General features: G+C 43.1%; 2 protein-coding genes across 2 annotated transcripts in view; one reads left to right on the top strand and one right to left on the bottom strand.

The window, feature by feature from the left end:
• LOC308295111 (DNA repair protein XRCC4-like) overlaps positions 1–22135 on the bottom strand; it is an 89127-nt gene extending 66992 nt beyond the window's left edge. Inside the window, exons 1-2 of the mRNA XM_080738079.1 lie at positions 22057–22135; positions 3180–3340 (exon numbers count right to left, since the gene is read on the bottom strand). Of these exons, the coding sequence (XP_080594205.1) occupies positions 3180–3321 (142 nt within the window). The 5' untranslated portion in view covers positions 3322–3340; positions 22057–22135. The remainder of the gene's footprint in view (positions 1–3179; positions 3341–22056) is intronic.
• A 539-nt stretch (positions 22136–22674) lies between these two features.
• On the top strand, positions 22675–27224 carry tmem167a (transmembrane protein 167A). Its single transcript, XM_080738333.1, has 5 exons — positions 22675–22724; positions 24438–24547; positions 25818–25852; positions 25986–26070; positions 26966–27224. The coding sequence occupies exons 1-4, from the start codon at positions 22722–22724 to the stop codon at positions 26051–26053; spliced, it is 216 nt and encodes a 71-aa protein (XP_080594459.1). The 5' UTR covers positions 22675–22721; the 3' UTR covers positions 26054–26070; positions 26966–27224.
• Positions 27225–27788: the final 564 nt, after the last annotated feature.

The raw sequence follows: 27788 nt of genomic DNA on the forward strand, positions 1-27788 counted from the left end.
AAATAGTCCATCTACATCTTTTCCTAATTATTAATTTTAAAGTTTTAAATATAACAGCCATGGACGATGGATCCTCACAATGTACGCACGCACGCACGCACGCTCTGAAGCTGGCATGTGTTGACATATCCGTCACAATGCCATCTCTGTCAACTCTGCAGATGGACAGCAAACCATAGAGAAGTAACTATACGGCAGGTGTACACACACACACACACACACACTCACACACACACACACACACACACTTTAAGGTGTGTGTTTTAAGGTACACCTGTAAGCTGGCGAAACAAGGTGTTTGTTGTTCTCTGGTACCACCAGGACCAGGTGTCTGCTGACCAATACACACACGCACGCACGCGCGCACACACACACACACACACACACACACACACACACACACACACACACACACACACACACACACACACACACACACACACACACACACACACACACACACACACACACACACACACACACACACACACACGCACACGCGCACATACACACACACACACACGCGCACACACGCGCGCACACACACACACACACACACACACACACATCCTGGGGGGTTCCAAGGGATCCCGAGCGAAAGTAGTTAATGTAGCATCACAATCCTTTGAAACACTTTATACATTTATACTGTACTGTCAAAATCTGATACATTGAAAGATGTATGGTAAACAATTAACCTACTGTAGCATCTGTTTTTAAGAAGAACAAGCCTAAGTAACAGAATCATGAGAATGAACGACCAACGTATGTCAACATGGTAGTAATGTACTTAAAGCAGCTAAAGTACAAAAATGTTTGAAAATAGACCTTGAACCAGTGAACTGTACCGTTATGAAACTGTACCTTTTCCTATGCAAACTTCTAATAAAGTCTTCAATCAATCAATCAATCAATCAATCAATAGCAGATCAACAAGCAACGCGTTGTAAGCTTGTAGATCGGCTATTAGATCGGCCTAGGTATCTCCATATCTTCAGCAGTGGCGTCAGTTCAGCAAAAGCTAGGGTATGGCAAAGCTGGGAGTCCTCATGGAAAAGAGGCATTACAGTTTGTATAACACGGTTCTATTGTGAAAATACAAAATAGTAGATCTACATGCTCACAGATCGGCTATTTTCACGACGTCTGAAAAAAAAAAGAATTATTTCAGTTTTTTACACAGGTTTCTACGGTTTCTTGGGCTGGATATGGCAGCCTGGAATGGTTGTTCAAGTGCAGCTAAACTTGGCATGTTAGTAAACGTGCCACAATTAACAATAATGCATTGCACCTGTGCAGCTGACCTGCAGAACCTGGGAATATACCATTTTGTCAAGCTGGGAAGAATACAAGTCTGGAGAGTATAATCATATAATACCTTGTTAAAGTGGCCATTTTGTAAAATTTTGCATTTGTAGTTATTTTACTGTAATTTAACAACATAATAACTAGCGCCGATAGACAAAAAGACATTCATGGATTTATATTTAAAAGTAACTTTTATTTTCCCCCCTGGACCCAGGGTATGGCAGCTGCATACCCCTGCCATACCCAATTGACGCCTGTGATCTTCAGTCACTAGCATCAATCCAGCAGAAGTTTGACCCCTTCTGCACACGCACACGCCCACCAACACACACAGTTCTCTGATAAGGTTCAGTTCTAACAACCAGGTGTGTGCAGACCAGACCAGCACACACCTGCTCACACTGTAGACTCAATAGTGAATAAGAAGACTTTGTGTTATACAAAGCCCTACACCAGGGTTCCCCAATTAGTTTTCCTCAAGGGCTGAATTATGTCTAGGGTACCAAGCCGAGGGCCACAACATTGCAGGGGGGCGACGGTGGCGTTCCCGCTACTCCAGTGACAGTTCAGATATCATCGTTGACGGGTGAAAATCTTGTAGGCCTATGTCCAAAACCGTTTGTTTTGCATTTATCATTTTAAAAATGATTTAAACTAGTGAAAAAAGCCGCTCTACTTGTAGATCTGCTGTTTTCACTACTTTTGTGTGACGGCCTTGCATGATGAAGCAGGGATTTACTTTGCGAAAGAACGTACACATTTTGAGATACGAGGTTTCCACCCGACAAAGACGATATACTAGTGTTGTTGCTGCTCTTATACCACCATTATTACTGGAGTTGTTGGGGGCCAGACAGTAGCCCCCCGCAGGCCGCAAATGGCCCGCGGGCCGCCTATTGGGGAACCCTGCCCTACACATTATGAACACAATCATTCATCATTATCATAGCATTTCAATTGCCTACACTAAAACCAAACATAAAGTGTATTTTATGATGTATGTAACTGTGCAAACCAAACATAAAGTGTATTTTATGATGTATGTTAACTGTGCAAAGGCAAACCGCAAGCATCCCCCAATTCTTAAAATGTCCTTAACAGCAGAGATCATTCAATATTTTCTGCCAGTCAAGGTCCTTATATTTCATTTTGTTTTCAATTTCAGTTTAGCTTTTTTTTTTTTTTTTTTTGGGGGGGGGGGGGGGGGGGGGGGGGGGGGAATAAGCAATAATTGTCTGAGGCAAGGTTCAAAAAGCTAAAGACAATAGTGAAAATAGCTGATCTACAAGCTCACAACTATAGCAACGTTTGGTGTATTGGGTATGCTTGATGAATTGAATACAATGGAAACAAGCCCTCGTTTATCCTTTCAGCATTATTGTCAGTACCTCTGTACCTTTTGCAAACTATTAATAAAGTATTCGATCAATCAATCAATCAATCAATCGCAATTATTTGACATAATCACAATTATTAGACATAATCGCAATTATTAGACATAATCGCAATTATTAGACATAATCGCAATTATTATTGTCATAATCATCATAATCTTTTCCATGTTGAAAAATATTAATATATTTTCAAACATTTTCAAAAATAGTTGAAATAACTGATAGACTGTTGTGAGCTTGTATTGGCTATTTCCACTATCAATGTTCTTTTTTTAAGTATAAAGTTGTCAAACATGCCAGTAATTTCTTTGCATATTTAGGTTATGTGTCATATCTGCCATGTGCAACTTCAGAGCCCACAGGCCAAACAGACATGTAATTGTCAACGACAAAAAACAAAATGAAATCATTAATTGCAATTATTTGAGTGACAACGAATCGTCATGTGTCATAATGTTGACAGCCCTATAGCCATACCTTCTCCTATCCAGGCCGAGGAGCCTCCATCACTGAGGACCAGAGTGAAGCCAGCGCCCAGGTCACCTGACCAGTCCACACGCAGGAAGTAGCTCTTCTCGGGGTCAGAGGTCAGGGTTATTTGTCGGAAGGCGCCGCTCATGTCTGCCCGGTGGTGACATCTGTGGACGAGAAGATCAACTCATAGGTTTACAGCTGTAGAGAAGTGACACCTACTGATTAGTGTGAGCTTTGGACGTTTGTAGGAGTAGAAAAGTGGCTCATAAGAGTTAAGATCTGTAGGCCAAAATGCGAAAAGAAAATGCGGGCCCTATTATAGCCCTGCCATGAGGCTGACTTGAAAAACAGCAAAGGTTCTTCTGCGGCCTACAGGGAATGGCCAAGGACCGCCGATCGGTCCATTATCTGCTCACAGACACGCACACACGGGCACACACGAGGACGGACAGGAGTGAAAACAGTCTCCGGCGAAGATTTTTTTTAATCATAAAAGCCTCTTTCACTGAAACAGACACTTTGTTTGGGGGGGGGGGGGGGGTGGATGATGTTATACAGTGTGTGAGATTATCATTAAGAAAAAGCCCTTTAGTGATGTCTTCATTGTTGATGATGTCAAGGAAAACAGCCTTAATCATTAGCAGCGCTCCACACCACTGTACCTCGTGTGTGTGTGTGTGTGTGTGTGTGTGTGTGTGTGTGTGTGTGTGTGTGTGTGTGTGTGTGTGTGTGTGTGTGTGTGTGTGTGTGTGTGTGTGTGTGTGTGTGTTTTTTTACTGTATACGTAAGCACAGGACCACCCCGGGCATTGTGTCAGGAATACTGCATGTTGCAATGTTGCAACAACTGCCACCCCGCTGTGTGTGTCATGCAAAACCAAATAATAAACTGACACACTAACGCAGTATCCAAAGTCGTACAAGCGCACGTTAGTGTGTGTGTGTTAGTGTGTGTGTGTGTGTGTGTGTGTGTGTGTGTGTCTCTCTCTGACTCATTGGAACCACAGGGAAATCAATAGCATTGTGCCAACGATCTGTTTCATTCGCTGACCTCCAGAAATGTGGATTTCAATATACAGTATGTTGCTTAATTAAAATGAAAACAGACTAAACCCGATGCCTGCGTAAGCTACAGTACTTAAGCTACAGTACGCACCCACCGCCCTATACTCTCCCAGTCCTCTGTGACACCCCCCACCGCACCACCGGTATCGCTGGACAGTGACTGAGCACATCTACTTGAGTACTGTGCTTAAGTACATTTTGTCAGTGAACACTAGGCTCTTTGCACGTGAAGCCACATTGGAAAGAAATTGGGCCTTTTTCCAGGTGCTGCCAGTGATACTAATGAAGGCTCTGTTCCATTCATGGTCCATGTTATCGTGGCAAATAGTGCATTTATATAGCGCCTTTATCCAAGGCGCTTTACATTGTGCATTACATTCACCCATTCATACACACATTCATACTCCGATGGCGGAGGAAACCATGCAAGGCACCAACCAGCTCACCGGGAGTAACTCGGGGTTCAGTGTCTTGCCCAAGGAGTCAAGGACATTGTTCACAGGAGGAGCTGGGATTCTAACCGCCGACCCACGGATCATCGGCCAACCTACAATACTCTAGCTCCTGAGCTACAGCCGCCCCATGTCCCATCCCATCGTTGGATGGGATATTGGGATATGGGATATGCGATGTGTGTGTCATGGGATATTGTGCCCCATAGAAATTGGTCCGTGTACCCAAACATGGGTCCCGACCACTGTTTGGGGACCAGTGCACTAGAAGAGTTGTTCTCAACGTGGATTTCGGGGACTCCCTTACAAGTCTGTATAACTTTGATAGTGTACAAATGGAACCTAATAGACCCTAACGGGTCCATTTGGTTCCATTTGTATGCTGTCAAAATTAAGGGGAGACCTTCAAATGTAAAAGTTTGAGAAGAGAACCACTGCACTGGGGGGTCTAAGCTTGTGTCACTTGTAAGGGGTGGGGGGTTAGGGGGGTGGAAACCACTGCCCTGGGGGAACTGCGTGTCTCCTTACTTAAAGTGACCGCCACAGTAAACACTGAATCCAACAGCAACTAACGGCTCAATTACACAGATGTTTATCTAATTCCTGAAACCTAACACAATAAAACATCCCCTTCTTACATTTTATTGGCCTCCTCTTATTTTTCCCTCGGTGACAGCCGCCCAGGACGAAACGCCGTTCTTCATATCAAAGGACCCAAAGTACACCACGGAACCCTATTCGGTACCCATTTATTTATCTCTGGGACCCCCAAACCGCACAACAATATCCAAAATGGCCCCTTATAGAGTTTGCATAGAGCCTTAGAACATTACAACATCCTGTTTTAAATGGGAAAGGGTGAAAAAAGAGGCTGGTGGGTTCCTCTGGATGCCTTTTTTGTTTAGGCATGTTTAGGCATCGTTAGGGCAAAAACATAACTTGAAACAAATACCACTGAAGTGGAAAAGGCGGCACTCCAAGATAAAGGATGCAAGACGTGCCATTTCGGACAGATTTAAAAGTAATTTAATGCTTTTATTTAATGTAATGACCTCTTTTCTTTTAGTTTTTTCTTCCTTCTTTTTTTTTTTGTTTTGAAAAAAAAAGAAAGAAAAACTTGAGAAACTTTTACTTGATTGCGGCCGTCCGGTGGGCTGAGACACGTGATTAGAGTGTTCTTGTGCTTCCACTTGAAGTGAGAGGTGAAGCTGGACGGTCTAAGTACAGGGCAGCTTGGACGCAGAGAGAGGGAGAGAAAGAGAGAGAGAGAGAGAGGAGAGGAGACCCGATGGGGGGAGAGAAGGACAGCTTAATTGGCACTTGGCCAATTTGGACATGTCGGCCCGGGGAGGAAAAAAATGAAAATGAGACCCTTTCCCCTCTGAGAGAAAGAGAGAGAGAGAGAGAGAGAGAGAGAGAGAGAGAGAGAGAGAGAGAGAGAGAGACGCGCAGCCACAAAGAGTTATGATGTGACCACCTCTCCTCTGTACGCCCTGCCGGAGGTCAAGGTGCTTAGAAATAAGACCGGCAGCTGAGAAGTTGACACGCACGCATGCATACGCACACACACACACACACACACACACACACACACACACACACACACAGGCATGCACGCGCACGCACGCACGCACACAAACACACACACACGCGCATTGGTGAAAAGTACATTTGCTCACTTAAGTAAACTTTTGAAGTACAGTACTTTCACTTTACTGGTCTGTGTCCGTTTCCCAATACTTCTACTACGCCACATCTCAAAAGGCAAACATTGGACTTTTACTTTTTTTACTCCACTGCATTCATTTTAAAACTTGAGTTAATTGCTATTTTTGGTAGATTTAGATTATACCAGAGCATACGTTAACCAACTGAGACCTGTTTTATTCTAAGGCTAGTCGAAAATAGCCGATCTACAAGAGTAGATTTTTTCCTTCCAATTCCAATTTTATAAAATAAAAAATTAAATCTTTGAAATAGGACATTCTGCATAATGAGTACAGCAACAGTATCTTATTTATTATATTTTGATTTCAATACTATTTTCTGTAATATTTACTCAAGTCAAATTTTGGAATACAGAACTTTTACTTGTACGACGCCTTCTTCATCTTCGTTACATTACTGCTGCTTTCAGAGTAAAAGTATTTCTTCTATACCACTGATTTATGCAGACAGACACACACACACACACACACACACACACACACACACACACACACACACACACACACACACACACACACACACACACACACACACACACACACACACACACACACACACACACACACACAGAAGTGGAGGTGACTGTAGATTAAAGTTGACCCTTTGTGCTCCTGGTGGGTGTGTCAGGAACGGTGGTGGGGTGAGGGGGGGGGGGGGGGGTCTGAAGGGGTTCAACTTTAACCTCATAAAGGTTCAGGCAGCAGCTACTCATTAGTTAGCGGAACATCTGCTGCGGGATGACCCCGCTGCAGTTAATGACAGAAAAGAAGAAGGACACTCACATTAAAACACACACAGCACACACACACACACACACACACACACACACACACACACACACACACACACACACACACACACACACACACACACACACACACACACACACACACACACACACACACACACACACACACACACACACACACACACACACACACACACACACACACACGGCTGTAGTGTTGCCGTCAGGAATGGTGGACCCATGCATGCATCGCACCGGGGGCCTTCACACACTATCTGGACATCTGCACTATGGCAATATATGTGGGACACCACCTGTGGCCTATTTGGGCTGTAGGGTCAGTGGTGTATGTAAAGCACTGGTTCCCAAACACTGGGTCGGGACTAGAGATGGACCGATTGCAAAATTCTTGGCCGATACCGATCCACCGGTTTTATGAAGGTCTGACCTGCCAAAACCGATTTTTCCGATACCGATTTCTTTAGCTAAGAACTAGAAAATAGGGTTGCTCCAATACCCTTTTGTTTCAGGCCAAGTAGGCCTACCAGACATACTTCAATTTGAGTACCAATAAGCTCGAAGAACACTAATGCCAAATCAATCACAATAGTACAATATCCAAAATCACAGACAATATCCAGTCTAATATGACCGTCTGGACTAGGCAGGAGGAAAGCAGGTGACGCATGCTTTTTCCCCCCCTTCTTTTTGGAGACGACATTGACACAGGATTATGGAATATATCCTTACATTGCAAAGGTAATCAGCACCATCTGTATTCTGTAGGCTGCCTCTAAGTAGACTGGCTGCTACTTGCTAATGTTTACTTAGTCACAGGACCGAGCATCATGCTGTGCAGTGCCATAGATACAATTGGCCGATTTTGGCATATTTATGTCAGTGACCTGCCGGTCACCGATTTGGTCGGTTTGGTATGATACCTGCCGATTTCTGATATTGGCCGATACCGATGTCCATCCCTAGTCGGGACCCATTTGTGGGTCACAGACACATTTTTAAAGGGTCCCTTAATTTTTTTGTTTCCTACAATTTGTTTTTACGGTAATTAGCAAGGTCCCTCAGATTCCATATAGTTTCACCGTTTGAAATCATCAGTGTATTTTGCCACATTGATATATAAGATATCAGATATATAACCACTTGAACCGTCAATACTTAATAAACTTGACCTTTCACTCTGTACTTAGCCATTCAAAGGTGAGAGACACTCTTTGATCGGGGTGCACTCATAATTCCGACCTCCCATTATTCAGACTTCCCAAAAGTCGGACAAACGTTAGATAGTGTAAGGTTATGGGGTTGAGGTTAAGGACAGGGCTGGTTTATAAAGGGTCCACTCGGACCAATTGTCAGAATAATGACAAGGTAAGCGTTTGATCTCTTCTACGGGTTGCAATGCACGTCATGCACGTTACTTCAGCACTTTCTTTTCTTCTTCTTGTTATCTCTGAGCACAAGCACAAATACATGTTTGAATATTAATTGAGAATATATTTTTAAAAAATTACTTGTGACAAACTGTCTGCGACCCATAAAATGTGTCCCGACCCACTGCTTGGGAAACAGTGGTTTAGAGTGTTATGCCAGGAGGCGGTCCCAGGGCTTCCGTGACAGCTGTCAATCTCAAAGACACCAGACTTGTTATTTTAAGGGCAAAACAAAAAGATTGTCTATTTTCACTATTTATGCATGCCATGCATTGTACAATGAACACTGCAGTATAATACAGGGCACAAGTGGTCAATCAGACTGGTTAATCAGACTAGAATGTTTTGTGTCGATGTTACAACCAACAGTACAACCACCTATAAGGTAACACAAACTAAAAGAAAAGGGAGTAACAGACTAGTGGTCCTCAAAGTGGGGGCCAGGTGTTAAATTGACCCTTACAAGTATGTAACTCTGACAGTATACAAATGAAACCAAATGTTGGTTTTATTTGTATACTGTCAGAGTTAAGGGGAGACCTTGACATTTTTAAGTGAGAACTACTGATTTAGACCAAAATGCAGGTTTAAATTGAATTCTGCAATGAATCTTTTGTCTTAACAATTCAACAGGATTTTTTTTGTATAAGGATATATACGATATCTCTGAAAAGCATAGTATCGTCTCAACGATATTTATCACCATATCGCCCACCCCTACCATTACGTTTGTCAAAAACCAAAGCACAGGTTTGCGGCCGACCTGCTGTGGAGTGGCCTGTTGACCCGAGCGGGTCAAAACCCGCGACCCCCGGGACATAAATGAGTCGTAAGAAAGAGGTCATATTTTCCAAATGGCTCCCAATATCCATCCATGCATCCGGGATGAGTTATGTCTGTGAGAACCCCGAGCGAGAGCCATACAGGAGCTCAGCCACTAATTCCGGCCAAGGTGCTTCTCGTCAAGAGATTACTGGTTTCCTAAAAGCACAGAGAGAGGGGCTGCGTCCAAACGTGGCCACTGACAGCCAAACACCAAGCGGTGTATAATTAAGGGCCCAGCTCGCATTCCCAACATGCTCGGCCAGCTTTGCAGTAGTAACTCCTGCAAAGCTGGAGCGCGGGAAACATCAGAGGGGAAAAAAGGGACCCCGACGTGTTGTTGTCACTCCAGCGTTTCCGCGAACCTTTCCTTACTTTTTCCTTACTACCGCCTGGGTTCAATATGGCTTCATGCACAGCGGCCATATTGGAAAGAAATGGGGGCCATCCTTCCTTCCTTCACAGGCATTCCCAATTATGCTAATTATGGCTCTGTTGTCTGTTCCGTTTTAGTGTAGCAGAGCGGTTCTCAAACCTTTCAAGGACCCCCATTACTCTGAATGTGTACACACGGAAACCAAATGGACCTTACAAATGTGTACAAACTCATTACACACCCGTAAGAGGCGATTTGGAACCCCCTCAACTCAAGGAGGAACCATGGACCACATGACAGGGACCACACTTTGAGATCCACTGGTGTAGCTGAGGTGACCGTGGTTTTCCTGGTGAACCTGAGCGCAACGGTGGGGGCGCGGGAGTGTGGGGAACACACACCACTGACTAATTGCCGATGATGTAGAGGTTATGAAGTTCTGGGCGGGAGCGCTTGTTTCCATTGTCCATGACAGAGGCGCACCGTCTCAGGCGACCTTGATCCAGGTGAGACACCGCAGAGCAGGGCCGGATCTACAATATGGGCACTTTGGGCACGTGCCCAGGGGCCCTTGGCATCAGGGGGCCCTCCAGGGTGGCAACAATAAAATAAAAAAGGGGAAAAAAAGAAAACCCCCAGCCATTTAGTTGTTATCTAATCCGAATGAAATACATTAAATGATGCCCCCAACCCCCCGATTGTGTATGTTTTATTGTTGAGAATGCTGCTGCTAGTGCGATTGTGGGGGGAAGGATATGGCTTGCTTTGACCATGTAGTATATAGTACTATAATAGTACACTGTTATTTATTTTGATTGTCAGTGGCCACTCTGCCACTGTTTCTTAACTCAGACTTATTGTCTTAAGTGTGTTCACTGGCTGCTGATATCGTTAAGCTACTTTTTAAAATGCTGAAAACAGTTAGTCTGGAGCCCTGTAGCGCGTACACAGAGGGGGGCCCTTGGAGCTTCAGTGCCCAGGGGCCCTCAGAGGTGTTAATCCTGGCCTGCCGCCAGTGTCGAGCGCGTCACATGAGCCGACTCGATCAGCACCATCCGACTTACACAAACTGGGGTACAGAATAGTGAATCTTCATTCCTCCGACTTTCGCCACCTCCACGCGGTCCAAGCAAAGAAAAAGGAGTACTCCCTAGCTCCGGTTCAGCCAATCACTCATTTTTCAAATAACGCCACCCTGACTCTGTTTGACCAGCATGGAACAGAGCCTTAATTAGTATCATTGGTAAGACCTGTGAAGGAAGTTATGGCTGCTGTGCATAGAGCCTGTTGTACCTGTGAAAATGACGGCTAAATCTCGATATTCCGACGGCCTGAAAATCCGAGGGCACGGAGATCCAAATCCAATGTCCCAGGAGAGAGAGAGAGAGAGAGAGAGAGAGAGAGAGAGAGAGAGGTCCTGTCGGGTCCATTTGAAGAACCTTAATCCAGCATTTTGAGGTGGAAACATGGAGAATGCACAGGCTTAATCATAAATTTGCTGTGAGAACCATAAGTTTAATGTAACTTGGAGTTGGAGAGGGCAGAGCGGGAAGGTTATTAGCAAGTCCAGACCAGCTGTGGCTCTTGCACTAATTGGTTTGGCCTACTTTTTAGGCTTTTTGATTGATTGATTGATTTTGTGTGTGTGTGTGTGTGTGTGTGTGTGTGTGTGTGTGTGTGTGTGTGTGTGTGTGTGTGTGTGTGTGTGTGTGTGTGTGTGTGTGTGTGTGTGTGTGTGTGTGTGTGTCTCCGCTCTCAGGTGAACAGCGGCATGTTATAGTTTCAGTTTCAGTGAGCTTGAAAATCTCTCTCTCTCATATTTGAACAGCCTTTCGGCTTTTAAGGGCGGATTCACACTGCAATCCGTTTGATTAGAACTGATTCTGAAAACGGTTGCTGGTTCACGCTGGCCAGCATTCACATTGGCATGCCTTCTGGCCTCCCTGGAGATCACTAGCACTATACGTCCCGATCCTATAGGTGGCGGTATGCACATAGTGCCTCGCTGTTGAATACAGACGTCATCAACTATGCGACATTGCTGATTCTGGTCGCCAAGAAATTCAGGCACGAAAGTTGATGTAACAATCCAATGACGCGCGACAGCGCAGTGTGGAACAGTGTTGCAGTGATCCCCAACGACCAAACCTTTTCTGAGTCGGGGTCTCGCACCCCCCGAAGTTCACACCTCGAGAACTGTTTAACAAAGAAACAAGCCTATTTGCATATCAATAGACCTGTATAGTAGGCGTCGAGTGACGTTCGCTGATCTACCAGCTCACAATGCCTCGCATCCGCGACGCGTTGTGAGCTTGTAGATCTGCTATTTTCCAGGCGCAGAAATGAATGAATGATGATGAGCGAGTCACTGTGTCAGACTTCCAGCGCAGCGCACGTTATTATTTTTATTATTTAATAATCAACATAGCCTACAATTGAAACGCTTTCACAAGCCACAGTGTGGCTTAATTAATGTTCACATTAAGGGTAACAAGCACGTCAAGCAGGCACACTGCATGCACTGCACATTACATTAGAACAAGTGTGCTAGTGAGTGCAAATCAGTGGCTTCCTCAAAGAAAAAGAAACGAGGCGAAAAAGCGTTGGTACACTAGTATTAACGCTACGACACCAAAACGGGACATGCCCGTGCTGTCTTCGGCTGGAGAGTGGAGTCGGAGATGCTACTGGTGCTGCTGATGATGATGATGATGATGATGATGAAGAGAAGTTGGCGGTGTTGACGGACTCGGATTTATTGGACGGGTGATGGGTTGTGATTCTAGGTCTAGGATGTCAGGGTTAAATAAATGTATCTTTTTCATCTGTGGAGCTGCCAGTTTTTAGCAGAGCATCCTTAACTTTATGATAGTGTAGTTTGAGCCACTTGACTTTAGCACGGCATTGTTCTATTGTTCTGTTAAATCCACGCTCACGCATATAGGCCTACTCACTGATTACCGAAAATATGTCTGCATTTTTGTGGGTATTGTCTAATTGCGTTTGGATGTCAGCGTCTGCGCAAATCTCCAGCAAGCAAGCAATCTAACGCGTCGCTGATCTTATGGCCATGTCGACAACTGTTACCTAGTGTTTATTTGTGGCGACGCCTGACTCGTCGAATTTATATGAGGTCACGTTCAACATCAAAACCGGTTTTGTGGACGGTTGCTTCACACTGCAGCTCACCATTCACAAGGTCGCATCAAGCAGCCTCGAGACTACCTCTTGAGGTGGTTTCGAGGCTATCCGGTTCTGAGGAAAACCGCAGGCTTCACACTGTCAAAACCGGTCTAAACATCTGCCAAGTAGCCTCGAGACCGGTCCCGAGACCGCAGTGTGAATCCGACCTAAGTCTCTCAGACTTTAAGGCCACCGGAAAATCACCACGTGCCCAAAATGACTGCCCTTTGTTGATTATGTGGGTTGAACCTGACAGTGTTACTCTCCTTGTATAATATTTGGACTTTTTTATATAGTAGTTTGTATAGTAGTTTGTTGATTACTTTTAACTCTTTCTCAGCCTGAACGCACTATTACGCAATTTTGCGCAAGAGCCTCCCAGCCGACACGCACTTTTACGCACTTTTTTTTTTTTTTTTTTTTTGAAACTTCAAAGCCTTCCCCAACTTCTGACATTGTTTGGAGTGAACCACATCAAAGGAAAGCCTCAAATCACCAGCCCAAACACAAACCAGCTGTCTCAGATCAGAGAAAATCACATCACATTACCACAACAATCACCAGACACAAGAGCTGTGGGAACCGTCTTGGCATTCTAGCCGAGTGAGAGCAATTGAGATGGCTGATTGATAAAAAGAGAGAGAGAGAGAGAGAGAGAGAGACACTGAGAGACACTGTGTGTGTGTGTGTGTGTGTGTGTGTGTGTGTGTGTGTGTGTGTGTGTGTGTGTGTGTGTGTGTGTGTGTGTGTGTGTGTGTGTGTGTTGAGGAGAGGAAAAAAGAGAAAGAGCTAGTATTTTTTTTTTTCAACTTCAAAGCCTTCCCCAACAACAAACACAACAAACTGTCTCAGATCACAGAAAAACACATCATAATTATATTTACCTTTTGTATAGTCCATCCATAGTTTGTAGTAGTAACAGACAGTAGTAAAAGTAAGAACCATGACGATCCAGTAAAACTTTTTGTAACGGCTGTAGAAGTATAGTCCTCAGTAGTATACTAAAGCACTAAACTAAACCCCCCCCCCCCCAAACACATGGCTGATCCTTGCCGTGAATGCCGTACATCCAGCAATCCCAGGCCTGGGGAGGACCCAAATCACCATGGTAACACAAGGTAACACAAGCTGATTGGCCACACAATGGTAACCATGGTGATTTTAGTCATTCCAGGGCCCAGGACGAGAGAGAGAGTGTAGCAGACTCTCTATGTCTCTCAACCACTCGCTCTGCCACACCTCTCTCTCTCTCTTGCTCTAATTTCCCTCTCTCTCTTTCTTAGTAAGCGGTCTTTCACTCCCCGTGTCTCTATGTCTCTCGACCACTTGCTCTGCTACACCTCTCTCTCTCTCTCTTGCTCTAATTTCCCTCTCTCTCTCTCAGTAAGCAATCTTTCACTCCCCGTGTCTCTATGTCTCTCGACCACTCTCTCTCTCTCTCTCTCTCTCTCTTTTTTTTCCCCAACAGCTGACATTGTTTGAGGTGATCATCACAGTAAAGTCTCAAATCACCAGCCCAAACACAACAAACTGTCTCAGATCACAGAAAAACACATCATAATTATATTTACCTTTTGTATAGTCCATCCATAGTTTGTAGTAGTAACAGACAGTAGTAAAAGTAAGATCCAGTGTTGTTGTTGGTAGTGTGAGCCAGGTCTCACAAGCCAAGCTAAAAGAGAGGCGTCAATTGGGTATGGCAAGCTATGGCAGCTCACATACCTTGGCTACAGGGGGAATATAATAAAATGTACTGTAATCGTGCCTGTTGGAAAGGTATGGCAACATGACTGGTGTCTTGCACGCCGGGCCTCGCGCGTGTGAAAGACAGCTTTTTTTTTTTTTTTTTTGCCATACCTTTTTTTTGCCATACCTTTTTTTTTCGCTGAGCTAAACGCCCTGCTCGATCGGCCGTGGTCCGCGGACCACCGCCGATCGAGCAGGGCGTTTAGCTCAGCGGCGTCAGTTCAGAAAAAGCTAAGGTTGACGCTGGAATGTCTTTACAAGATTAGGAGCATATAATGTATCACTGACGCTTGGATTCAGCCGTCCTGGGCCCTGGAATGACTAAAATCACCATGGTTACCATTGTGTGGCCAATCAGCTTGTGTTACCTTGTGTTACCATGGTGATTTGGTACATGACCGTCCTCCCCAGGCCTGGGATTGCTGGATGGACGGCATTCACGTAGCAGCAGCCATGTGTATGGTGGGGGGGGTTTAGTTTAGTGCTTTACTATACTACTGAGGACTTGCTGGATGGACGGCAATCTCTCACCGTGTCTATATGTCTCTCTACCTCTCGCGGAAAAAAAAGGGAGAGAGAGTGTGTAGCAGACTCTCTATGTCTCTCGACCCACTCGCTCTGTTACACTGCTCTCTCTCTCTTGCTCTAATTTCTCTCTCTCTCTCTCTCTCTCTCTCACAGCCGTGATACAAGAGAGAAAGTTGGGGAGAGAGAGATTGATTGATTGATTGATTGATTGATTGATTGATTGATTGAAGACTTTATTAGAAGTTTGCATAGGAAAAGGTACAGTTTCATTCACTGGTACAAGGTCTACTAAAAGGAGATCCATGAAAATACTAGGCTTATTTCCATAGTAAACCATATATCTCATATAACATTGAATGACAGACAAATAGAACACAGTACTATGCAGTAGATATGTAAAGAAAAACAAAAAAGAAAACAGTAAGAGTGCACGTGTAAACTCAAGACATGCATCAGACTGCATTCTGAGATAGACAGCGCCGCCGTGTGGATGACAGGCGTGCCTGCATCCACTGCTATCAGTATGGACCAGAGCCCTTATAGGTCTATTGTCCACATAACTTGAGGGATTGAGCTGAAATGTGCCTTTATACTTGAAAAGTCTGTAAAACACGTATTTGTTTACCCATTTGTTTGAAAACATACTGCCTGATGCATCATTGAAGCCAAAAATAGAAGGCTGAAAAGAGTTATGTTTGATAGCATCCTTTCGAAAACATGTATTCAGAAAGCTGTTTTGGTGATTACATCGCCTACAAACAGCCCTATTTCTAAACAATAGAAAATGATAGCAACTTACTACTTGGCGGATTTGTAAAGAGGGCGAATTGATCTTTCCATACGTATATGGAAGTTGGTATATTCACAGTAGAATGAATAGATATTCTATTTATTATACTAAAAAGTCGTTTATCTCAAAATGTCTATGCAAAAAGGCTGTTTTGATAGCAAAACAATCTTTATAAAGTTGCCATTTACTAGACTATAGAACAAGATACAGATTTTCTAGTTTGATGTATCGGAAAGAGCGCGAGCAGGCCTTTCCAGTCATATGGGTGTGGTGTGCAATACACTCTACAGACGATGCGTAATCGTCCCCCAAAATGAGTGAAAAATCCGGCAGTAGAGACTTAGAGCCAGATTTAAGGGGGCTGAGAAAGAGTTAACACGGTAATGGTAACAGTAAAAATTGTGACTATCTTTGTTTAAAACTTTTTATAAATCTTTTTAAATGTTAGTTTTATTATGAAACTAAATAAGGTCCCAACCCACTGTTTGGGAAACAGCACTCTATAGTGCAGTAGTTCCTAGCCTAGCACAACTAAACAATCCACCCATTGTTAACACAAGGGATAGATGCAGTTAGTTAACTGCATACAGGGTTCCCACACATCTTTAACAATTAATTTCCAAAACTTTTCCAAAACTTTTCCAGAATATTTAACCTCGATTTCCAGGACTATATAACAATAATTCAGCTGAATAATGAGTCGCTTACTCCTATGTGCAATGCCTAAAGACAGGTAGTGTATGCCCGTGGTTCTCAACCTTTTCAGGCCGTGACGGTCGGGCGTGACCCCCGAAATAATCATATTTGAACTGGGGACCCCGGCACCCTGACGAGCACTAAGAGTAGAGGAATTTTGTATAACACGGTTTTATTGTGAAAATAGCCGATCTACATGCTCACAACAACGCCTCGCGTTGCGAGCCGTTGTGAGCATGTAAATCCGCTATTTTCACAATTTCTGCCTCTAATATTTGACAATTTGGCCAATGTTTAATTTGTCATTTCAGAGGTATAGTATTAACAAAATCAATAACCAAAGACAATGCATAGCTATTTTATCCAGGACCTTCCAGGACCCTTGATCAATTCCAAAACTTTTCCAGTACTGGAAAAATATTTGTCTAATTTCAAAATATTTCCAGGAATGTCATGACCGTGGGAACCCTGTAGTTCCATCCTAACCTGGGGTCTGGGCTCCCCTTGGGGGCGCCAAAGATCACAAGGGGGCCGTCTGTTTGGATGTAGTACAACATTTTAACCTATTATAAAGAAGAAGGAAAAAAAACTGTTGTTGCTATGTATTTGGCCACCGACCCACATTGTCTAAATAAATTATATTGTTCCAGGGAGCCCAGAAGCAAAGATTTGAGTTAAAAATGCTCGCTATACATTAAAAAAAAAAAAGGATTTGCAGAACTACAAGCTCATAACGCAGCACAAGGAGCTTGTATATATCTGCTATTTTTGAATAGCCAAGGTTTAAAATCATGGCTTTTGTCAGATGTAAGAAGAGCAGTGCTCTAGAGCAGTGGTTCTCTCGCGTTTGCGGGCCGTTGTGAGCTTGTAGATCCTCTATTTTCACTGTATAAGTGAATGTGTAACTCAGTCAAACTAAATGTAATTCCAGGTGCTTGTCAGGGTACGTGGGGGGTCCTGAAAAGGTTGAGAACCACTGCCCTCACTGAACATTCAATGGGAGTGGACGGGGGGGTAGTGTTGCTGCCCTGTAGCTGACATCTGCATGTCATTACAGATAGACTATCTATTGTTTCCTGGTGACAATGTCTTCAATAGTGTGGTGGAATCTAACATGCGAGAGATACAGTACTGTAAACAGTGGTTCTCAAGGTGCGGTCCAGGGACCCCCAGGGGTCCTTGAGGGGTTTCCACAGGGTCCCCATCAAAAATAGTTGGTGTCGCGACTCGCAATGCAACGTGTTGTGTAGATCTGTTATTTCTCAATTAGCCCAAATTTTAAAACTTTTAAATGGTGTAATTATCCTCTGTCAGGTGGAAACCTGACGAAACTACTTGTATTTCCAGGATTCATATTCAAAGCATAGTAGATCTACAGGCTCAAAACATGTCGTTTCACACCGCGTTTCGAGCTTGTAGATCTGCTACTTTGTTCTGCTTCAAATTACAACATGAATTACATTCACCCATTATTTCAACCACATTTACTCACAGATAGCAGAGGAAACCATGCAAAGCACCGACCTGCTAATCAGGAGCAGTTAGAGGGGTTCGGTGTCTTGCTCAAGGACACGTCGACAATGACCCCGGGTTGGAGGTGGGGATCGAACCAGGAACATTCAGATTCACATTTGACAGTAAATTTAGATTTAGTCTTTTGAATAAAATGCTATTTAGTTTTAGTCAATTTTTTAGTCAGCTGAATAGTTTTAGTCTAGTTGTAGTCAACTGAACCTACAGTTGATTTTGTCGACAAAAAAACATTTTGGCGGGCCTTGATTGCGTCGTAATGATATCCGATCTACAAGCTTGTAGAGCTGCTATTTCAGCTATTTTAGTCGACGGACACTGCTACGTGCATGTACGAGTGTGCATGCGTGTAAGGCGTGTATGGTGCTATCCCTCAGCCAAACCCACAGAGACCACGCCCCTTATCCATGGCTGTGATTGATGCTGAGGGAGTGCTCGTTCGGGTTCTGTCCACGTCATCATCTGTGATTTAAAAAGGCACTCATCATGATCTGTCGTAAAAAACCTTCCAATTTACATGCAGGCAGGACATTCTTTGAGTGAACCAAAAACAAGCCCCCTCCCTCCCCCCCAAAAAATCACACATTCATTGGCTTGAGGATGACATGCACTTGCAACATTGTCCATGGACAAAATCATTCGAGATATCAAATCTACACTATCGCATTGAGAGCTTGCATATCAGCTATTTTTAATTAGCCCAAAATGTAAATACAGCTAAAACGTGAGGGGGGGGGGGGGGGGGGGGGTTGCTGGAATCCAAGGAGTCCCTATAGACCAGGGGTGGGCAACTTTAATGATGGAGAGGGCAACTATATTTCCACACTCACTTTAGAGGGCCACATTGCATATTGCTATGTCGTACTTTGTCATTCTACTATATTTCATACAAAAGAAGCAAAAATAGCAGATCTACAAGCTTGACGCGTTTTTAGCTTGTAGATCGGCTATGTTTGCTTCTTTTGAATTGGAATCCTGAATAATTTTTTGTTATTTTTCTAATTGGAATCCTGAAATGTAACATTTTGATTTAATGTCAAATGCATTTATTTATACTCATGTTAACTTTATGAACTTAAATACAAATACGTTGGACATAAACAAATAAATGTTAATACTACTATACCAGGCTTCTAATATAGACTGAATTAAAGCGGGTCATGTTTGCACGTTTGGAATTGTAACAGCTGAAAGCAATAATACATCAGTATTCTGATATTAACCTGAGGGCCGCATTAAGTGAAGGTGGGGGCCGCATGTGGCCCCCGGGCCGCCACTTGCCCATGGCTTTTAAGCCGTGAATGCATTTTGTAGTCAGACCTCCAAGCAGATTTATTATCAATATCTGTCCCTCGCTATTTCAAAAATAACGACTAAAGTATAGTTCTACCACTTTCCTTTCAACAACAAAGAGAAGAAAAAATTGTAAATAGTAAAAATAGTAAAAAGATTCACGGGCGCTGGGGCCCTTTGGCCCCAAAAGTTCTCCTCTGCCTACAAAATGATGTCAGACTTAACAGCCCCATAGACCCTACTTTGAGAACCACTGATCTAATTGCTTACATCATGAGGAGAAAAAATATAATTCTACACACACTACATGTTCTGCAACACCAGTATCTCCTGTCCAAAAAAAGGAAGGAGAAAAAAAATCACAACAGGCATTTCTCCTAAGTTTCATTTCTTGACTGTGTTGTGTTGGGAGCCAGCCTGTTCGCACTGTTAGTATCCACTGCAATGTACACTAAAAACACAGGCCTGATTTACAGTGTGGTTTGCAGTCCTGACGATTTCTCCACACACATTAAATGGCACTTCTAGGAGTGTCTGTGGATGCGAGAGAGAGAGAGAGAGAGAGAGAGAGAGAGGAGGGATGGTTTAGTTGATGGGGGGATTTCTGCAAACACGCTCGCAAATGCGATCAAGATGCGTGTCGCCATTGCAATGGTCGGGGAGGGAGGGGACCCCATTGTGAAAACTTTTAATGAGAAAGCCGGACCACAAGCATTTTAGTCCGACGTCAGCAGGAAAGAAAAGGCTCCATTATGGAAGCATCTTTTCCAGTAAACGTTGAATAATTGCATTTGCATGATATGCAGATGTTTTCTCTCCTATACCTCCCACCCACCCACCACACCGCGAGCCCCTCGACGTTGACAGATGCTCCGTCAGTCAGCTGACCCCAGCTGATCAATTAGGCGCTGTGCACAGCAGCCACGTCGGGAAGAATGGGCCTTTAGCTCACTTTAAATAAAGGCTCTGTTCCATTTAGCAGTGGTTCTCAAACGTTTTTCATTTTGAGGACCCCCCCTAACTCTGAGAGTATACAAATGGAACCAAATGGACCTGTAAGGGTCTATTTCAGTGGTTCTCAAACTTGGGGTCGGGACCCCAAGTGGGGTCCCCAAATTATTTTGTGGGGTCCCCAGATGATTAGCTTAATGTAAATAAAGAATTCTCACTCAGCGGTGAGCAATTCCACATACAGTATAAGTGTGTACAGGGTGGGTGCATCTCTCCATTCCGATATGTCTCCTTTCCGACAGACACTAACCATATTACCCTAACCCTAACCTTAACCTCTATGGAAGTATTGCCACTCCAACAATAAGAAGTCACTGTCGGAGTGGCGACATGTCGGAATGGAGAGCGCCCCCCGTACAGGGTATCTGCACATTTATAGTGACAATTTAAGGACTTTCAAGACCTTTTGAATACCAACAGGCAAAGAAAGAGGCAAACATTGTGAAAATAGACGATCTACAAGCTCACAAAGCTGGTAGTTCAGCATTTATTTATCTATGGAACTGAGTAACTCTAAATGTAATGCCTACAATTCCAAGTGCTTGTCAGGGTGGGGGTCCCCAGTTCAAATATGTTTATTTGGGGGGTCACAGCCTAAAAAGTTTGAGAACCACTGGTCTATTTTGTTCAATTTGTACACTCAATTGTTCAATGTGTACACTCTCAAGAGTTATAGATGACCTACCTGCGTTTTTAGAGAACAATCTTGAGTGAAAAAAAAAATCACACCCGTGTGAACTGAGCGGTGGTCGTGGAGGCTGCGCAACAGCAAAACAAATATATATATATATATATACCTGTATATATATATAATAAAAAATATTAAAACAATATTAAACAAAATATTAATAATAATATGCATGTCACTCAGGCCGCCACTGGTATCCATCCATCATCCATCCATCCATCCATGTGTGTGTGTGTGTGTGTGTGTGTGTGTGTGTGTGTGTGTGTGTGTGTGTGTGTGTGTGTGTGTGTGTGTCTGGTCTGGCCTGAACAACAGCGCCCCTCCCTTAACATGTGTGGTCAAAAAAGGTACTGTAGGCTACATACAGACAGACAGACAGACAGACAGACAGACACGGACGCAGACAGACAGACATACCCACACACACGGCCACGTATAGGAGCGTTGTGACCACCGCTCAAAAACATCAACAATCATTTGGGGGGTCTTGACCCACAGTTGGAGAACCACTCCTCTCTCTCACTCACTCTCACTCACACTCACTCTCACTCAGTCTCTCTCTCTGACACACACACACACACACACACACACACACACACACACACACACACACACACACACACACACACACACACACACACACACCCTCAAAGCCATATTGATACCAGTCTAAAAACTGTGCTTCTTATTTGGGGGGAATACAGTGTGTGAAGTCCCAGTTAAACATTGCATTAACAGCTACAAAACAATAACAGTGAAGATATCAAACGTACTTACATGTGTGTGAATCAGTTGGGTGAGGTCCACGCGCTGCACGTTGATTATAAATATGTATGTATTAAATATTATGTTTCCACAACTTCTACTTCCTCAATGGATGGAGGGAAAAAAAAGAAAGTGCGTCAATCCCTCTCGGCCAATCAGAGTGCACAACGCGCCGACGTACGTCATCACGTTAGGCTACGTTACCTTCAGGGAAGCAGCGTAAAGATTTATTAAAAAAATGAAAAATGTTTTTTTTTTTTTAAAGTAGAAATACTCTGTTTAGAAGTAAAAATGTACTTGAGTAAAAGTACAGATGTATTGTTATCAAAATGTACTTAAAGTACCAAAAGTAGAAAGTACTCATGATGCAGAATGTCCCATTTCACAATTCAAAATGTTTAAAAAAACATTTGAAAATAGCTGATCTACAAGCTCTCATTGCGTCGCGGCTAGTAGAAATGTATGTAGAGGCTGAAGTTGGAAATGTATGTTTTATAATAATAATAATTGAATTGGAAATATTCCAGTGTTTAAATGTAATAGTAAAGAGTAGATGTATTTTACACCACTGGTTTACGTTATTAACGTAGTAACCTACGTAATAATTGCGTATCACATTACGTAGGTTACGTAAGGAGGCGGAAGTGTGATGTGGCTTCTCTGAAACAGCAACAGCAATGGTGAGGAGTTGTCTTTTATTAATTTAAACGTTTATGCGTTAATAAACACCTTGGCATGAATATGAATCTATTGTTTTATTACATACATTTCAATCCCGTCAGTGTTTTTGCGTTAACACCGTAACGTTCGTCGCTGCTACAAAATAACGGCACAAAATGATGCTGGCATATGATCAGCTAGCGAAGCTAAATGCTAATATAATCATATGTTGCTTTTCGTTTGTATTTGTTCTTCAACACATGTGATCGATACTAAGATATCGATTACTTCAGACAGCATTTGACTGCAGATTTGATCATATAGGTTGGTTAATGTTAAATGTCATGTAAACAACTTTTAGTTTTGTCTGTGCCACGTAATGAGAGGGAGGTGATTACAGACTTGTAACAGGCAAATACTGATGGAATAAGTACTCACATTTAAGAAGGCAAAGTATAAAACTTAAAAGTATCAATGCTTCAATCTAGAAATAATCTATTTGGTTATTTTCAAATGGCCAAAATGGATATAAGGCTGAAGTGGCTAATGTATGTTTTGTAATAGCAATCAAAATCTACAAAGTAGCCAGTAACTGTGTTCAAATAAATGGAGTAAAAGTACAATATTTGGATCTGAGGTGTAGTGGAATATTGGAAATACTCAAGTAAAGTACAAATACCTAAAAACTGTACTTATCTACAGTACTTAAGTAAATACAACACTGGTATGAATGTTCTTCAACTAAGATAGTAAGATATTGATTACTATTTATCACAGCCTGTGTTTTTGACTGTAGATGTGATCATAGTGGTCGGTAGACTGTCTTTGCCATGTAATGACAGACTTTTAACAGACACACAACAATCTGCTGTTGTTGAATAGCTGAACTAAATGTGGCATAAGTTTTGTATTGATAATTTAAGGCGTCCAGGGGCATACCACATAGGCTCTGATGGCCTGACAACGTGTCGCAGCCAGGTTCGGGTCCCAATAAGTATTGAGGGTTTAAGTGGCTGAAACAAAATGAACAAAAAGTATTAATTTAAATTTACACACACTGATAGTCAATTAAGCTCTCTATGAAATTTATGAAAAAGTTGATATGTAGTTGGTGGACCCTACTTCATCTCTCTCTCAGCCAAGGGGTCTCGGCCTGAACACTACACAATATTGACAAAGTTCACAGACATTGGACATAATAATGGACAAAGATTACCACTTAAAGCTGCTCCATGTAACTTTCCTCTTCTACCCCGGACTTGAACCATAGAGCTAATAAGCCTGCCTGCTTGCTCAGAGGCTAAAGTGAATCTTGAACATCAGGTCAAAAAATCTGTGTCAGGTCCTGTGTATAGGTGAGACATGACCTTTGACATGATCTAAATGTCTCAATAGAAGAGCAGGGACGTAACATACAACCACCAAATTGTACAAGTTATATTGTATTAACATACTCTACCAGACAGGTTGGACAAAATGGCATTTTATTGCATAGTGCTGCTCATTCATGTCATTGGCACTCGTTGCTGCACTCGAACGATCAACTGATGGGAAATCATTGTTGTTTTTTTGTTCTTTTTTGCTTTTGTTTTGATCAACATATTTCTAGTATCTTACAGTTACACTGGCTCAATTCTATGCAATAACTGTCCCATCATACTAACTATATTCTATCTGTTTGTCTGTGCAACATTATGATTCTGATGAATATGATTTGGTCCTATCTCTTGCAGTCGGCCATTTTCAACTTCCAGTCGCTGCTGACGGTGGTGTTGCTGCTCATCTGTACGTGTGCCTACATCAGAGCCATGGCCCCCAGCCTGCTGGACAAGAATAAGACTGGGTAGGACGCTCACCCACCCTAACACTACCTACTGCAACCGCCTCTATACACAGCAGCCATATTGAACATAATTTGGGTCTCTTCCCTTACTCCCTCCACAGGTCTTACCAATGATACTAATAAAGGCTCTGTTCCATTCTGGACAAACGCATGATAGCGATATGAAGCCGCATTTTGACACACCCCAGCCACCCTGCCAGTGTGTGATTGGCTGAAGTCCCTTTGAGCCGCATTCGGACAAAGAAGCAGTCCCCTGGTCAATATTTACTATTCTGTCCATAACGGCACATAACTCGGTAATGGCGCTGAGTCGGCTCATGCGACCATCACACCGCTTAGCCTGGCGACTCAAGGTCGCCTGAGCGCACCTTCGTCAGGGTCAGGGATAATAATTATACTTTATCGCCACAAAAAAAAAAGTTGTCCTCGGTGGCGAAAAAAATGTGGCATAAGAGGGATGCGAAACCGGGGTGCATGGATTTGGAGCGCAGTGACTAGTCCATTAACCCACTGAGGCCGGTGCTGGGAAGGGCCATTCAAAGCGACGCCAGCCAATCACAGCGGGTCTTTTCCGGGGCTTGTCAAAATGCGTCTCTCTTTCGCTGTCATGCTGGTCAAACAGAGTCAGGGTGCTGATACCATGCATGTTTGCTCACTGGAAGACACTCTGCTACACCAGTGGGTCTCATAGTGTGGTCCAGGGACCCTCATGGTTCTTTGGCAGGGTTCCTTACTGGTGTGTAACTTGGAGAGTATACAAAAGAAACAACATGGACCTGCTGTATTCTCAGTTACCCCCCGGCTCCATCGGGCGCGTCGAGCGTTGCGTCAACGTCAACGATGGGAATGCTCCCGTTTTAATCAATGAAGGGTGCTCCACCCTTCATTTGCTCAAATTTGCCCCGGTTCATTTTTCGACGCCGGCACGACGCCGTCATTTTGGTGGAGCCCTAACCTTATGGGGGTCCTTGGAAATTAAAAGGTTTGAGAATCATTATACAAAATGGAACAGAGCATTCATTAAAATCATGGTTAACACATGTGAAGGAAGTAAGGAAAGTAAGCAATTTGCCTGCTTTTTTGTGCTACCTTAAATAAATAATAGACTATTACGTTATTTTAAGATTAAAGCATCTTCCATAAAACCCTATGGTAGGGGCGCCTGCTAATTAATATATTATTCCATAATGGTTGCATTTCTAAAGCAAGCTTCCAGTAAATAGGAGGTAAATATGAAATGTGTGTAATTGTGTCTTTGTCTCTCTTGCAGGCCTCTGGGGATTTTCTGGAAATGTGCAAGAATAGGTAAACACGTTACTCTGTTATTTGCACCACTGTTTTAGTAAACACAAGTTATATACTTACTGTATTACGCCGTTTCATAAATGGCAGATTGAGCCTAACAAAACTGTATTATTGTTTGTTTGAATCCATGCAGGAGAGCGTAAGAGTCCCTGGGTGGCGTGCTGTTGTGTCGTCATGGCCTTCAGTATCCTCTTCCAGTAGGGTGGCGCTCCTCTCAGGTAAGAGCTGCCTGCAACTGTCCCAGATGTTATCATGATTTAGTGTGTAACACTGTTTCTCGTCATGTTATAACTTATCATGTGCGTTATACTTAATTGGTATAGGAAGGAAGATAGTGAGGAAGAGGCCCAATTTGGTTGCTGTGCATAGAGCCTATTAAGTGATTCACCAATCAGAATCAAACATTACAGTTTAGGCATTTTAGCAGACGCTTTTAATCCAAAGCGACTTACAATAAGCAGATAAAACATCACAATAATAAACAATGTTAAATGTCAGTACATCAACAGCAATATAACAAATGCAAATGAATATCTATCTAGAAAAAACAATATAATCCGTAAAGAAAATAAACATTTTCTAAACAAACTTAAAAACAAATGCTAACTAGCTTCATGTATGGTCATTGATTTTTCCAGTAGTGCTAAGGGTTTAGGTGGAGTCTGAAAAGGTGAGTCTTCAGTCCACGGCGAAAGCTAGCGAGTGAGTCCGTTATTATAAGTGCGACAGGGAGTTTATTCCACAGCTTGGGGGCCAGGAGGGCAAACTGTCTCGGACGAGTGGATTTTTGCCCATTCAATCAAGCAGTGTAATATATCTTCTCTGTCGGGTGGAAACCTCATATGTCCGAAGCTGTAACTTTTCATCATTCAAATAGAAAAACTGCAAAAGCAGCGGAATCGCCAAGCTCGAAACTTGATGCTTCGCACTTGTGGATCTGCTACTTTTGTTGCTTTTGTGTGACACCGATAGTATGATCAAGTGGGGCGTTAATTTACAAAAACAAAATCAACAAGTTAAAATATGGACATGAGAGTTTTTTGTCCGACGGCAACAATATAATGTTTTAAGGATCTGTTAGTTGGATTAACGGTAACTGTCCCCTCAACACAGGAGCAGACACGAAGCACAACACGGAGCAGTCAGTCGCTTGTCAGTCACTACAGACGGTGTCAGAGGAGAAGACCACCAGGGCCATGCAGAGACGGAGGGCGGGAGGTGGGCTGAACGGAGGACCAGAGACCACCTCAGTGTGTCCACAGTGTGTTTGTGTACACTTAACGTGACAACATGTTTACTACAGATGTTATGTATGTATGCCGTGGCTGTCGGGTGGGAAAGCCTTGTATGTGCGAGAGCTGTTGGTCTTCAGAGAATTAGGGGGGGGGGGGGGGGGGGCACGTGTTCCCAACGTAAGTTAATCATTTAGGTCACAAGCTGCTTGCTTGTTTCATTGGTTCAATGTTTATAAAAGCCACACGGAACACACTTGGAGAATTTCATATTGTTTGGGACATTGCCGATCTACAAGCTTACGATCTTGCAAATTTAGAACTTTTTTTTTTTTTACAATTTACACCCAAAAACAACAACATAAAAAGCGAAAATACAAGGTTATAGGTTAGATACAAGCTTTCTGTCTGACAGTAACCATGTGTGTGTGTGTGCATTTATTAATGTATGTATGTATGAGTGGGTGTATGTATGGATGTAAGGGGCCAATGCTTCCTCTGTTAGCTCTTATTTTACTGCTTTGGTTTAAGCAGGACATTGTCGTTCCGTCGTCACCTGTGGGATCAAATGCTACGGGGTCGGTCGCAACATTTCTGAAGGGTGGCTTTTTTTCTTCCCCAAAGAAAATATCTCCCATTTTTTGTTTATCCTTTTGGAATGGATTTCGAAAATGACTCTAATCATTTAGGAGGCGGCCCATATT

Source organism: Nannobrachium achirus (assembly GCF_963921795.1).
Source record: "Nannobrachium achirus genome assembly, chromosome: 12".
NCBI classification, from domain to species: Eukaryota; Metazoa; Chordata; class Actinopteri; order Myctophiformes; family Myctophidae; genus Nannobrachium; species Nannobrachium achirus.